This window comes from Etheostoma cragini, chromosome 16 (genome assembly GCF_013103735.1).
Source record: "Etheostoma cragini isolate CJK2018 chromosome 16, CSU_Ecrag_1.0, whole genome shotgun sequence".
Classification (NCBI taxonomy): domain Eukaryota; kingdom Metazoa; phylum Chordata; class Actinopteri; order Perciformes; family Percidae; genus Etheostoma; species Etheostoma cragini.
In genome coordinates this window covers 15,059,170-15,074,088 of record NC_048422.1, presented here as the reverse complement: position 1 = coordinate 15,074,088, position 14,919 = coordinate 15,059,170, and the positions used below count along the sequence as shown (strand labels likewise).

The 14,919-nt window shown below is 40.2% G+C and overlaps 2 protein-coding genes across 2 annotated transcripts in view; one reads left to right on the top strand and one right to left on the bottom strand.

The window, feature by feature from the left end:
- Window positions 1-3,563, bottom strand: part of bspry (B-box and SPRY domain containing) — a 5,374-nt gene extending 1,811 nt beyond the window's left edge. The window contains exons 1-3 of the mRNA XM_034895676.1: window positions 3,057-3,563; window positions 2,477-2,575; window positions 29-259 (exon numbers count right to left, since the gene is read on the bottom strand). Of these exons, the coding sequence (XP_034751567.1) occupies window positions 29-259; window positions 2,477-2,575; window positions 3,057-3,431 (705 nt within the window). The 5' untranslated portion in view covers window positions 3,432-3,563. The remainder of the gene's footprint in view (window positions 1-28; window positions 260-2,476; window positions 2,576-3,056) is intronic.
- Window positions 3,564-6,513: 2,950 nt separating this feature from the next.
- zmynd19 (zinc finger, MYND-type containing 19) lies at window positions 6,514-13,939 on the top strand. The gene is made up of 6 exons (XM_034895689.1): window positions 6,514-6,786; window positions 8,169-8,228; window positions 8,332-8,438; window positions 10,036-10,176; window positions 11,134-11,314; window positions 11,426-13,939. The coding sequence occupies exons 1-6, from the start codon at window positions 6,736-6,738 to the stop codon at window positions 11,567-11,569; spliced, it is 684 nt and encodes a 227-aa protein (XP_034751580.1). The 5' UTR covers window positions 6,514-6,735; the 3' UTR covers window positions 11,570-13,939.
- Window positions 13,940-14,919: the final 980 nt, after the last annotated feature.

The following is a 14,919-nucleotide window of genomic DNA, read 5'->3' as shown; positions in this document are numbered from 1 at the left end:
CCCCAACAAAAACGTCCCAGTCTCTCACCACCAGCTGTGTGTCTGGAGTGTGTGTCAGCGTGTGCACCAGGCCGGAGCGTGTTTGCGACAGACTTGCCAAAGCCTGACTCCAGTGGGCTCTCTGGGTGAGGAGACACTGCTCCACCCGCTCCTCCTCTCTCTGCACCCCCTCCAGAAGACGCTGCTCCTCTTCCTCCAGGGCTTCACGTGCTGCGCTGACCTGAGCCAGCACCTGCTCCCTTGCCCTGCTCGCCGCTACCTGCGCCAAAAGACAGAAGAGAAGAAGAAATGTTAACCAACTTATATAACAAATTATATTGTTTTTAATATGATTGCATAGATAATACTTTTTCGTAGGTCAGGTTAATTGTCACTTTTAAGTTTGTAATTCACTGATGTAATGTTTTAAATTGTATAAAACAATCAAACTGCGCAAATTGTTTGTGATAAATACTGTGGCTGCAAAGTAAGAAATTAAAGAGAATACATTTATCCCTTTAAGACTCCTCCAACTCTTTTGTCAGCCATGTTTCAGATTAAATACTTTTTACAGCACTGGTTTTGTAATTTAAACAAAAAAGCTGCAACTAAGTCCACAAAATGTCAGAAAATCCTTGAAAATAACCATCACTTCAAGATATCTTCAAGTTAGGATTAGCCGATATGATAATACACACAGCATGGCACGATACATATTTGTGAACCGGGCCCTACTATACCAGTAATACAGTGGTAGTTATCTTATTAAGATTTCTGCGCATGGGAAATGTTACAAATCATGGTGTGATGAACCAAAAGAGAGTTATAATCTGAATCTGCAGCTTGCTGTGCAGCCAGAACGTTTCAGCTCATTGTTTCATCTTGAAAGGTGATATGTCAATGTTGCGTTCACAACTTGTTTCTGCTGCCTCCAAATGGCCAAGAAAATTGTGATTGCAGGTTTAAGAAAGACATATTCTAAAGCCCCAGATTTTGAGCAAAGTAGCCAATAAATTCAACATTAGGCAACATGTTGGTCAATAATGTCGCTGTCCAAGGTTCTGTTGTTTATAAGCTGCCAAATATTTGACGGTGGGCGGCTACAAAAGCACAAAGGTTGTAAAAGAAATTTTACACGCTTGACTTCTCAAGCCTGACACAGCAATAACTACACAGGTTTATAAACCAGAGTTTTGACCAGCTTTGGTTCCACAAAGTCAGGTAAGTAGCACATCTGGGATTTAATCCTTGCTCATATAAGGTCTCTACGTATTTGTCTTACCTGTCTTTGTCATTTTAGGCTTGATTTCCTCATGGTAACTTATAACCTAGGAAACTAAACATAAAGGACCTCTGACCACTTTAACCACCCACTGTGGTGTTTTCAGGCAGGTTAATAAATATGGGTGCACTGAAAGAGGCAACATTTGCTTTGATGCATACTGGGGAAAAATTAAATTAGCTAGTTATGTGTGACTAGTGAACATAATTGTATTTCCTCTATTAACCATGCTTTTAAAAGTGCAAAGTACCTCATTATTTAACATTTTTTGAAATAATAATATCTGAAATCACTTAGCTGTTCACTCACAATTGTTAAAGTGTTCATATTATGCTCATTTTCAGGTTTATAATTGTACTTCGAGGTTGTGCTAAAATGGTTTTATGTGGTTTAAATTTCAAAAACACTATATTTTAGTTGTACCGCATATTGTTACTGCATATCCTCTTTTCAGTGTTGAGCTTTCTGTTTAACCAAGTGAAGCGTTGCACTTCTGTTCCATCTTTGTTAGGAGCCGCACATGAACGGTCAGCACAGCTAGCCAGTCAGAAGCAGAGCATGAGGGAGTGCCAGGCTAGCAGCTTGGCAAGCATTATATCATGAAATGATGTAAAGAAATATTGGTCACATGGATTGTTAAGTGTTTTTTACCATACAGGGATGATTTCTTTCACAATTTCCTCTTTCCTTGTCGATGTAACAATAACGGTTTCAAGTGCTAAGACAATTGGTCCAATAAACAATTAAGTTAATTATCAGACAAAAATGTCAATACTTCACTGGTTCCAGCTTCTAAATTGTGTAGCTTTTTTATATAATTGTAAACTGAATAACTTTGGGTTTTAGAAAACAGCTGTCTGGACCAAACAAGCAATTTGAAGAAAAAAAAATTAAACACTTTTTACTTTTTGCTGTTCTGAATTCTTGTACAGTAGATTGATTAATGGTTGATTAGATAATTGACAAAGCAGTTGGCAGATGAATTGACATTGAAGTAATCCTTGGTCACAGCCCTATGCAATGCAAAGAGAGCTATTGCAGGGTATCCACCTATTGCCAGACCTATTTCCACAGGGCATCCACAAAGAACATGTTGCCACATCCTAACCCTGTGTGTGTAGGCTCCACTGAGCAATGTGTATCAGTGTTGAGGTTGACACATTGTGTGATCATTAGTGTGTGGTTGATGCGGTGGGGATCAGTGGTATTTCTCACCTGAAGCTTTTGTTCTTTGGATGCAAGCGTCTGGTTAATAAACCTTTCAATCCTCAGTGCCTGCAGCTGCATTTTCTCACACACATCCACCAGTTGGTTCTGGTGAAAACAAAATACAGGCATACACACACATACTCATCAGCTGGAGACAAGAGAGAAACAAGAAAATCCTGTCTTTTTAAATACCATGCAGAGAAATTCAAGAAAGAAAAGCACATGCAAAATGTACCACACCCAAGAAAGAATTATGAAGTAGGCAACACATTGCAATGTCAAATAGGGAATCTGAAAAAAACATTTTTTTTTACTTTGTATAAAATGTTTCTTAGTAAAGAAACTTTTTACTTTTACCTCATATAGCCTAACCGTTAAAAATAAGAAGTTAACCAAGGAATTCACACAAAGTGAAAGTAACCTTCCTGGGCTAGCCTAGCCCTTCAGGTATCTCATAATGAAAACATATTTACCTTTTACATTTCCAAAGCTGAAATATGATCAATATCATGCCCCAGCTCAGTCAATACAAAGAAGCAAACAGCTGTTAATGAACAGGCTAGTAGGCTAGTACAATAGGACTCACCCTGACTGCGGTTACTCTGGTGGCCAGAGGGGTCACAGTGTGTCCGTGGCAGGGGCCCACGATGGCGCAATGAGAGCAGATAAGTCTCTGCTCGGTGCCACAGAACCAGTCCAGCTCAGACTCATGCTCCACGCAAAACTCACATTCACCAGAGAAGATCCCGGACTCGGTGTCGGCGGTGGTCGCGGCCGGGGAGCTCGACAGTACCGTGTCCCCCGCCGGCTGGTGCTGCTGCGGCTTCACATCGTCGCCCAACACGGAGAAAATAGGCTGCTCAAAATCCATCTCCTTAGTTTTAACACCATTTAAAGTTTTCCCCGGGCCAGTCGGTGAAGACGGGCATGTTAATTCGCACGTTATTAACTCCTCGGTCATGGCACAATAACGCAACAGGTGCACCGGCAGAGCTGGAGTCGCACCTAGCCTATCGCCTGCAGCACAGCGCTGTAATACAGGTGGAACAGGTGAGCAGAACACGGAAGTAACACGGACATCAGAGGTCAGAGCTGAGTAAATGAAGAAGAAGAAAAATGCTTTCTTCTCTGCTGGCGGTTTGATTTGGGCGTCAGCTAAGCCCAACAGCCGTAAATCATGGGCTATTCTATTCTATGGTAAAGGTTCAAAACACTCAAGTAAAAATGGAAATCTGCTTGCATCAATGATGTTTGCAAATACACTGATACAATGTATCGCTCAAAATGTGCCTTGATTTAGGCCTATATCAATTCAGAACGAATGATGTTTCATCCATAACTCACAGTTACAAATATAGGCTACCTGTGACTTATATGGTCAAATGCTTTTCTGGGATATGCCTCAGGTCACAAGACATTAAAAATGTTCTTCAAGTCATCACTTCAGAAAACAGAAGTCTAAAATGCTAACCTGATATTTATTACAATACATAGCTGTTTTTAGAGCAGTCTCATATTCAAAAATTATAGCCAGGTATTTTGATTTGAAATATTCTTTATGTTTACTAGATACCATTGTAAGAAAACAGTGGAAGAGTCACATTTTCCAGGGTGTATATGTGTGATAGATACAGTTTCATCATATGTGTGGGATTATAGGTGCAGCCACACCTCAAGAATGAGCTATCTGTTTAGAAATAGTGAGCAACACCCACTGTCTGGAAACACTCTTAAATCCAGAGGATAACCTCAATTTGAAATATAGTCTGCCCATTCATTTAAAATGACGAGTTTGTAGTCGGGTTTGGTTGACGCCATCATCACAATAAATATGTTTTAATTTCTAAAGCTAAACCAGAGTGCAGCCAAAAAAAAGAACCTATCGATAATGTCTCAATAGAAATGTTTAGCCTACAGTGTGCTGATACGATAAAATGAGAAGCTATTGATATCCTGTTTGTTTTCTTAAACTCAAAGAATAAATGAATGTACTGTGCTGTTCCGTAGTCTTTGTTCTGAGTTTGTTATGTTATTTGAAGATTGTTTCTGTTCATTTAATTTGCCAGTGAGACCTATTGTTTTAACTGTAAAACCCTTTACGTGTGCTTTCACTATGGATGCCGATAGGAAAAGTTCACTTCTTGTTAAATTCTTAAAGAAGAAACTTAGGACAAGAGGTTTAAATCAAATGGAAGTAAAATGGTTGTCCTCTTTGTATCCCTTTTTATCCCATCACTTTTAAAACTGAGCTTTAATGAAAGATGTTTTGTTAAAGCCACATGCATGTTTGGGAGGAAACAGATCCAATCTCAAGAAATTAAAACCTTTGCGAGGAACCAAACCCTTCCTACTGCTCACAGAAGAGAGTCGTGCCTTCTGGCTCAGGCAAGGTGGGTTTACAGCAGAGGCACAGGGCTGCCATTGTTTCCAACAGAAACAGCTGCTTTTTAATGGGAACAACTACTGTTTGGTGTGGAAGAAAGCTGAATATACCATAAAAAGTAAAAAACAACAAAACAAAAATATAATGCAAGTTTTCATTACTAAAAAGGAAAAAAAACACTCATCTTCTTCTTCCTTGTTGAATTTAGAATATCTTCTATCTCATGTCTCAGGGCAGGATGGTAACATAATATCTTTTGTTGTGTGGAGCTGTATGTAATAGAATTAATATACATAACAACACAAGTTTCTTAATACAATTCTAAACCATTCTTAATGTCCTAAAACAATTCATTTCTAAGTTTCTGTAATACAGGTCCTGATCCCCAGAGGGTGCTCACTCACTTTACTAACTGAACTGAGAGTCTGCAGATGTGATGGTGCAGAAGATGCTGGCCCTTAAGATCATTTAGAATGACGAATGCATTGGAGACATCCTCAGTGCTACGATGTGAGCATCACAGTGTGAGAGAAGTGGTACATTCCTTTATATGAATGGGAATACAATGGCAAAGGTATTAAAATGTCTATTTAGTCTAAAAAGACAATTATTCATGTGAAATAGTAAAGCCAAAAAAAAAAAAAGCATCATTTGCATTTGATATTTAAAAACTTCAGTCCTTTCCCCAAATCAGTGTTTCATTGTCTCTAAATGTGTTATACTATTTTAAACACAAATACATACACAGGCTACTGTACTTTAACTGCATTTGTATTGACTTACCAAGCAACCACACCAAGTAGCAAATAGAAGACCATCATCAATTACGTGAATTGACAAATTTAAATATACTTATTACCTGCTGATTGAGACTTGTGTTGTTAGTTTAGTAAAATGATGCACAGAGCCCACATTTGGTCACTCTGATCATTGTTTTCATTTTCTATCAGTAGGCTACTCCTTTCTTTGTGCTTCTGCAGTAGGCTAGTGTAAGTGCACGACTGTCATACTGGTGTATAGCATAATACACACTGGTCCTGCAGCAAGCCTAATTTAACAACAAACGCCATATGACGTTTTTAGGACTTTTTTTATTTAGTCAATTTATTGAACATTCAGAGCGAGACAACAGCATGCGTCAGTGTTGACGTCAGACACCACTGAAAAGATGAGTAAAAAAGGCATAAATGAGGCCTATGTCTATTAAGATTCCAAACTCAAAAATAGAAATGCCATTAGTGTTTACCCCGCTGGCCCCGCCCGCGCGTTTCTGCTCGACCCATGGACTTCCCACTACAATGACGTCATATGTCCATGCTATAGGAAAGTTTTAGAAATATAAAATCATGGATTAAAAAAAAATCTAAACACAAGGAGTGATAATTGACATTGCTTGCAGTTTGAGGTTGTCAACAGTTTTACGGATGTCTCATAATAGTGGACTATGGGGGAAATGCTTTTATGCCACTAGAACAAATTTAAGACGATATTCCCACCCAGCTAACATTTCGCGCGAAAATGTCTGGAAGTGGTCACGAGAGTGCGATGACGTAATAACTATAACAGGCAGTCGTTAAAATTCGTTGATTTCTAGTGGACAACATGATTGGTGGCTTCCTATTAGAAAAAGCGTAACTTAAGTTTGATTGGACGGTCTAACTAGTGGTCCGTCCTGTCCCGCCCACAGCAGCTCGCACGGCTTTCCTGCGCCAGCAGCAGTGTGTCACCAAGGCTGGGTTGCTGCCGGAGAGATCAGGGCAAACAACCAGTTAACCCAAACTGGCATCGCAGCGGGGCTGAGGGGCTGCCCCGGCGAGTTTTAAACCTGAATACTGCTTAGGTTGGATCCTACGCCTCGCTGTCACCACCGCCCTTCCTCCTGATGTCGGATTTCAAGCTAGGGATCGTACGGCTCGGCCGTGTGGCCGGGAAGGTGAGCTGGATCCCAGGACTGCCATGTGCGGCCGGGGGAGGGCCCGCGGGGATCACAAAAGGCGATAGAAAATGGGTTTCGCGGTGATGAGTCGGTGCTAGCCAACCCCTTTTGTGGTTATCAACCCGTTGCTGATTTTTGAGTAGCACAGCTTTATTGATTTTAACCGCATTTACCCGATTTGAGATGCCGGCCGAGCCAGACTGGTTTCTGTAACGTTAACGTTACCTCCCCCGCCACCACACACTCTCGCTATGAAGCTAGCTAACGCTAACTAGCAGGTAGCAGGTTTCTTAGCTGTTGGATGACGGTAAACGAGCGCAACACAGGTAAACACTCAATTTAAACACCTCAATTCTTTGTTATCGGTGTCGGGTAGAAATGGCGAAGGAGGTTATTTTTTCGACGGTTGGTCGTATCTTTAACGGTCGGTGCGCTGCAACGTTACAGTTAGCAGTGCCACGCTAGCTGTGTTATTTGGATTATACGGTTAAGTGTCTAATGAGGAAGCCATTGCCATGCTCCATCAACTGATTCTTTTGTGCAACGTGACAAAGCACCGATAGAACGGCACACACCTCATCTGTGGCCATAAACTTGCATTGTTTTTTGCTTTAAGTGTCTTTATTATTGTTCCACACTTATACGACGTTAAACTATGGCTGAATGATGGTCTATACATGCTCCTGGTTGTTCGTGTCACAAGACACAAACACTCACTAACAGTCTTGTTTGGGCTGTAACAAATCAGTTGCGCACCCCCTACTTGTCATGGGCTCCAAACAGCAGTCACAACTTATTTACATGATGTCAACACTGTTAGGATCTACACAATAGTCTGGCAGTTAAGACAAAGTGTCAAATTGCATGTTTCGACCTCTTTGTATGTGAACAGTACACCACCTACCCTTTTCATGTTGTACCATGGTCATTGTATCTTGTCACGTGCATTTGTAAGTCCCACCTAGGTAACATACTCAAGTCGTAGCTACGCACAGTCAGCAAACAAGTGAAATAAACTCTGGTCCCCAAACTGTTCCTGATTGATTTGGTTTAGATACACATTTAATATGTCACTAACTCCTACATCCCCAAATATCTTGAATACACATAAACATGTAACTCGAATGCATCGTACTGACTTACTGTGTACTACTTCTCCAAAGAGAAAACAATGTACCAACACATTTACTTGACAGAGAAAGGTTGTAGATTCAGATATTCATATTTTATTAATAAATACAATTCATTTATATATATATCAATAAATTGTATGTGTGCGCTTCATTACCTTGACCAAATGTGCTTCTCTTTCACTCTTCATTTTAAGTAACCTTTTGATAATAGAGGTACCCATTCATAAACATATTCTCTCATTTCAGACAAAATACACACTGATTGATGAGCAGGACATACCGCTTGTGGAAAACTATGCGTTTGAGGTAAATTATGGGGATTTAACTGCAACTTGTGTTTATGAAAAGTATTGCTGTTACCTTTTTCTGATAGTGCCAATGTTAAAAAGGTACAATATTCCATTTATAGGCACGCATGGAGGTAGATGCGGATGGCAATGGAGCTAAGATCTTTGCCTATGCTTTCGACATTGGCAAAGGCCGCTGGGCAGGAAGGCCCTTGCATGAGCTGCTCTGGTAAGTAATTTGTTCATTATTTCCTGTGTCAAATAAGCACTTATTTTTGTTTAAATGTCATAGCATCTGGGGTCAAGACTCTTAGTCTCGTAGGCAAGTATTTTTTTATTGTGGAAGTGTCCTTGATCTGGTCCTCTGATCATAATTAACCTAAACATTATTAATAGGACTTCTGAAAATAGATGCTTATATTGTTGATTGAAAAAGTAAAACTATAGACAATCTGGAGATGCACCAGCGGCTTGTTTGTTAATTCTTTGTCTTAAGAATCTTAAAGGTCCCATGACATGGTGCTCTTGCTTAATGCTTTTATATAGCTAGGCCTTTGTGGTCCCCTAATACCATATCTGAAGTCTTTTTCACAAAATTCAGCCTTGGTGTAGAATTACAGCCACTAGAGCCAGTCCCACAAGTAGCTTTCCTCAGTCTGTGCCATTTCGGAGTCTGTAGCTTTTGACTTTTCTCGTTTGAAAGCCATGAGGAGGAGAAAGGAGGGGCAAGGTGGAGGGTGGGGGTGTAGTCTTGACCAACTGACCCTTTTCGTGTTTGAAAGCCATGATGTCTCTCTCATGGTTGGGCCAAATTCTCTGGGCGGGCAAAGCAGAGAAAGGGACGGTAACCTTTTAAAAAAAATTATTATTGTGATCAGAAGAAAGCTCAGTGGACCAGTATGGTTTGTTCCAAAAGTTTGAAGTTAACAGTTGGTTGTTATTGATCTTTAATCTCATGCTTATCAGCCAACAAATTGAGTCTTGTCTCTCAATCTAAACTGTATTATTTGTGCAGATTATTGTGAGCTGCTTTCCGCCTTTTAGAATGTATGCTCTTCTTACGCAAGACCAAAGTGTTGAAATTAGTGGATCATCTTAATGAGCTGCCGTTATATTGTTACTGGTAAGGAACTGGTTGACTTATGATCTGGATACATGCAGGACTTAAAGTTTTATGCTAGTCACAAAGCTTCGCTCCATGCACGCTGTCATACAAGTACGTTACCGGCATCTGCCGCTGCACCTTCACGGACCGACTGTGTTTGTGATAAAAACAATACGTGTGTGCACGTTCATAGCGGAACACGATTTGTCATTAACCATGGCCACTGTGTAAAATGTATCTCAAGTCCAAACTGCCTTGTCTGTCTGGAATCAGCACGGTAGTCATTTAAACACAAAGGCCTTGTCCCAGAGTTTAGACGTGTAGCTATATGAAAGCTAAGCAAATGTTTTAATAAATGTACATGAAGCAACTAATGTCAATGTCATGATTTTTGTCATGGACAAAATCATGAATGTACTTATTCACATTTTTGACGATGGCCTGGCCAAAGTTACACAAGATCTAGAAAGTTTTATTTTCACAATGATTCAATGAAGGATGAAATTATTGCAAAAAATAAAAATCTACATTGACTCTTAATTTAATATATGGTTGGAAGAAGTAAAAATATGTCCAAAACTTTTTACTTCTTAAAAATGTCTCATAAGGACTTTAACTGTTTTTGCCAGTCAAATTAACTCTAATGAGTGCATATCAAAACAATACCCTGTGGATAGATTCAGGATTTTTCACTTTGAGCCCTGTACATGTCTTGACCCAGGGAGAAGCACAGAGGAGGCATTGCCCCCAGTTTTCAAGTCATCCACATCAACTCTGTGACAGTAGACAACCGGCTAGACAACCTGCGACTGGTGCCGGTGGGCTGGAGCCCCAAGCCGGAGGAGATTTCCAGCAAGCAGAGGTAGGGCTGCAGCTACGCTATTGGTAAAGTAGGGCTGAACGATATTGTGTTTTAGCATCAACATCACGATGTGCGCATGCGCAATAATCACATCGCAGGACGTTGCAATGGTAACTCCAATCCTTTTTAGCTGCTTGATAGAAAAGTAAACTTTCACCGTTCTCCTTTTATATGATTATTACCGGCCGACCCTTCCCCTTTAAGACAGCCATGTGGGCAACATGTGTATGTGACGTTAGTCCGACGGTCACTTGTTATGGGAAGTGAGGCTCTCCGTGTTTAGAAAAGTAGCGTAGGCAGTAGCTGCCGCTGACACAGTGATGCGCATAGTTTTCAATGGTTAATGAGTGAAGTTACAATAATCAGTGTTTTATGTTTGCTGCAAATACAAACTGAGTAATCTGAACCTTAATGCAACATAATCAAACGTCTCCCGGCCATTTCCCCTCACAGAAAGCTGCTACCAGTCAGGCTAAAGCTAATATAGTTAGCCTAAAGAAACAAGGGGTCGGTCCATCCCAACTAATGTTGCCGTTCGGAGCCGTAATCTAACGTTATGTACACTGATTTAATTGTTCTTGGATACACCGTTTGTTGCTATTGCGCGTGACATGCCGGTCTGATCAATTTATCAAACAAACAAGCTGGCCCCGCTAGTTGACCACAGCCTGAATTTTAGAGGAAGCAACAGGAAGTCATACACTTTAGCCTGGATTTTCATATTCAGTCTTTTTTTCATATCACAATGTATTTGGCAGGGGAAAACATTGCTTTTTGACTAACTCGCACACAATGATATTGAGAGTAATGGATGGGCTTCTTGTATGTTTTAGTGAAAAAGCTCAGTATATCATGTTTCCTACAGCTTAACATAAATATTTAGTTTAGCATAAATATTTGTTGTTTAACCTGTAACACGTGCCTCGTTTTTCTCGCCATGTTCTCTTACTGGTCCAGAGAGCAGTCTCTGTACTGGCTGGCCATCCAGCAGGTACCAGCTGACCCTGTGGAGGAGCAGTACCTGGAGTTGAGCCGCACACGCTACTACAACGCTAACGGAGAGCTGGTGGAGGAAGAGGAGTGCTCCTGCACCTACTATGAGTGTCACTATCCTCCTTGCTCACTCATTGAGAGAAGGGTATGTACTGTAGTTCCTCTGAAACTTGGCACGGTTTTCTAGTTTGATTTAAATCAATTCAATGTGTAGTTAAGTTATTGAATTTACTTGTGCTCTCATGTCTTTCCACAGCTCCGGGAGTTCAACATCTGCGGTCGCTGCCAGGTGGCGCGCTACTGTGGCTCCCAGTGCCAACAGAGGGACTGGCCCGCCCACAAGAAGCAGTGTCGTGAGCGCAAGCGGGTGCTGGCCCTGGAGTCGGAGCCCGAACGATGATCTGGCCTCATCCTCGCCTGGGAGAGGAGGAGCCAGAACAGGGGGGATAGGGTTAGACTTGTGGGAGGGGTGCTGGGGGGGGAGACTCATGTCAGGAGACTAACAACAGAGGACAATGTTGGTTGCTTGATTGTTTGATGGATTCAGGGGCTAAGAAGATGGAGGCAAGGAAGGAGAATTTATAAAAAAAAAAAAAAAAAAAAGGACATCTGCTACTTCCCAGAACTGGTAATTCTCCGTAGCTTGCTTGCTGGATGACAGGGAAAGGTATTATTATTATTACTATTATTATTATTTTACATTATTTTTCTCGAGGAGGGAGACCCTCGAGCTCTACCTGCTGCTATGGTTTTGTATGTGAGGGGGGTAAAAGTTGTCTTGTGGATGAACTGGACAAATTTCTTTGGACCATAATATGGACAGTTGTCATCATCCACTTTTGTTTCTTCACCCATCTACTGGGTGCGAGGACGTCTGTGCAAATGGGGGACCCAGAGGCTGCAGTACCCGTTGTTGAGCTGGTACAATGGGACATGGACCTTTTCACTGTATTGCTCCCTCTGTGACCTCTCTGGTGCACAGGGCTGCTGTCTTCATGGTCATCGACACCTTAGCCGCCATCCCTGTCTGTTGTACTTCCCACGCAGCCAACCAGGGCACACATTGGGTAGATTCCACTCATTGAATCACACTACCAGTGTTGCGTGTTGGAGTGTGTATGAGTGTGTATGCTTGTGTATGTATGGCCAATCTGTACTGAAGGACATTCAAATGGTCAACATGGCTTACGGGCAGGGTTAATGTTGTTGATGTCCTTTCTCTTCTTAAAGGGGCCATATTACAGTTTTAAATTTCATATTTAATAAGCAATTGGTGGGTTAAAATATTTTCACTGTTCAATAATAAAGTAGCTGCCAAATAAAGGCTTTAATATTTTCTAGTCAAGTCTTTAAGTTTTCTTGACCCATGAGTCATTTCAGTTTTCTATCAATTTGATCAGACTTTTGTTTAAAACAAGGTACAAAGTTTTAATGTTACTTTAATCTAAAGTTTTAAAGTAACTGGATTCATTAGATTTTAAAAGAAATCTGCAATTTCAAAATTGACCAGTTACTATTTAGAAATCTGTTCCAGGTGTTGTTGGTACTTTGACAGGCCTTTTGTCATGATCCCACAGAAACAAAGCTTGTGTTGGTCACGGTATAAGAACCTGCAACATTAATTTTTTCATGTTCTCAAGACACGAAAGTATCTGTCAAACTTTCTGATTATCTCTACCAAAGTCTGCTATGACCTGTAGCTTGGCACTCCCGTATCAACTGGTTTAAATCCCTCCAGTCAGTCTTAGTTTGCTGGTTTTTAACAGACTCTTGTCTATTCAACTGTATTTTTTGCACCTGCAGGGTTTGGTATGCGTGGGTTGGGGAGGGGGGGGGGGGGGGGGGGGGGGGGGGGGGGGGGTAATGCGAAGTTTCTTGTGTGAGAGTTTGCTCTAAGGGTTATTTTTTTTTTTTTGAAGATTCTATCAATGGAGCTATATTTATTTAAAACATTTGATTGTGAAATATGTTCTTGTCTTGGTGATATTTGAAGGCAAAGGTAAAAAAAAAAGTGGACAAAATGGGACCTTTTTTTTTTTTTTTTAATGTCACATCTTTTGGGGCAGGGAGGGGGACTGAACATTTCTACCCCATTACTTGATTATTATTTTTCTTTCCTTCACCTGAATGAGTGAAGTCTCTCCTCGGTGTTACCCTTCCAGATTTTCCATGAAAACACTGCACACCGTCATTGTCACTAAAACTCTTCCACGTGAGAGACGTCTTGGAGCGTAAAACTTGAATTTACCCCTTTACACACCTTTTTGGCAAAAAACTTTTTGTGGGGGGGGGGTTAGAACTGAACATTTCCTGCATTTGTTTTTCTAAGACACAGCAGTCAAAGTGAAATTGTTCTGTGTCGACTTCATCCTAAATCGCCTGCCTTCCTTGTATTACCTACAATGCACACCTGCTTAATGTGTCCTCTTGTGTCTTTGATGAGGAGTCCAGACACTCAGTGAGCATGTAATTCACAGACGTACATGCTACTTGTTTGATTGTTATTTTTTTTTATGTGTGCAACCCGGTTTTCAACACTGCACTAAAAATGTGCCTCCCATGTTAGCTCATTTGTCATAGATGGGTTAAAGGGAGGCGTGTGATTTGGATTTGGAGTGTACAGATTGTCTGAAATCTTTTTGTTTTGTAAGAATATAAACATTAATCACCTAGAAATAAAGAGCTACAATATGTGAATGGACGTACAGTTGAGGGGGATTACTGACCGTTGCTTTTCCAAATGTAAAATGACAATAAATAAAATGAACCTAAGTTGTTGGAGTTGGCTTGTGGAGTCGTTAAACGTGTGAACACTACTGATCAATGTGGAAGTGGTGTACAATACAATTGAAGAGGCTGGTGCACAGGTCAAGTTAATAATTCACACGTTTAGGTGTAATTGGTGGCCCGTCGGCAATAAACGCGGGAGGTTCTTACTAATGAAAGTTAGTTTTAAGATAATCAATCTAGCCAGCCTCTGAGTCTAAAATGTTAAATGAGAAGCTCTTACAGGTTTTGCAATCTTTGTTAACGCTTTAATTGTTAATGTCAATTAATCTGATTATTTTCGATTAGTTGTTTGGTCTATAAAATTGTGAAAGATGTGGATCAATGTTTCCCAAAGCCCAAGATGACGTCCTCAAATGTTTTGCAAGATTTCTTTCTTCTATCTTCTTTCTATCTTTTCACAACTCAGATATTCAGTTTACTTTCACAGAGGAGAAAAGAAACTATAACATTTTCATATTTAACATGCTGGAATCAAAGAATTTTTACTTTTGTTTTAACCCTCATGTTGTCCTCGGGTCAAATTGACCCATTTTCCTGTAATGATGTTCTTTTTAACTATCTAAAAGAAGTGATTGATTCCACACAACGCTCTTTAGCAGGTACAAATCTACTTTCATTAATTTTGGGGTGTCTTATTTAATTTTCTAGCATTAGAAAACAACACTGAAGTGGTTTTGAAATAATATTGTGTAAAAGTTGTCATATTCCAGTCTGGGATTATCCATCAACATACAGTCCTTTATTTTAGTCCAAATAATTCTTAATTTCTGCTTTTCTAACTCAATATTAGGTATAATTTCCTATAAATGAGGTTCTTTGACCATGAATTCCATGAATAACTGTAAAACTAGTGTTATGTAGTGTTTGTAGTGTAAAATGTAAAAAAAAAAGTGTCAAACAATTAAAAAAAGCATCAAAAGTGTTTAAAAAAAAAAGGGACAGAAGCATAAGAAAAAGTGA

Bases quoted from the DNA above. Each gene is read 5' to 3' on its own strand.
- zmynd19 (XM_034895689.1), top strand. From the start codon at position 6,736: ATGTCGGATTTCAAGCTAGGGATCGTACGGCTCGGCCGTGTGGCCGGG. The intron at 8,229-8,331 runs GTAAATTATGGG...TTCCATTTATAG, and splicing joins TGGAAAACTATGCGTTTGAG to GCACGCATGGAGGTAGATGC. The intron at 8,439-10,035 runs GTAAGTAATTTG...GTCTTGACCCAG, and splicing joins CCCTTGCATGAGCTGCTCTG to GGAGAAGCACAGAGGAGGCA.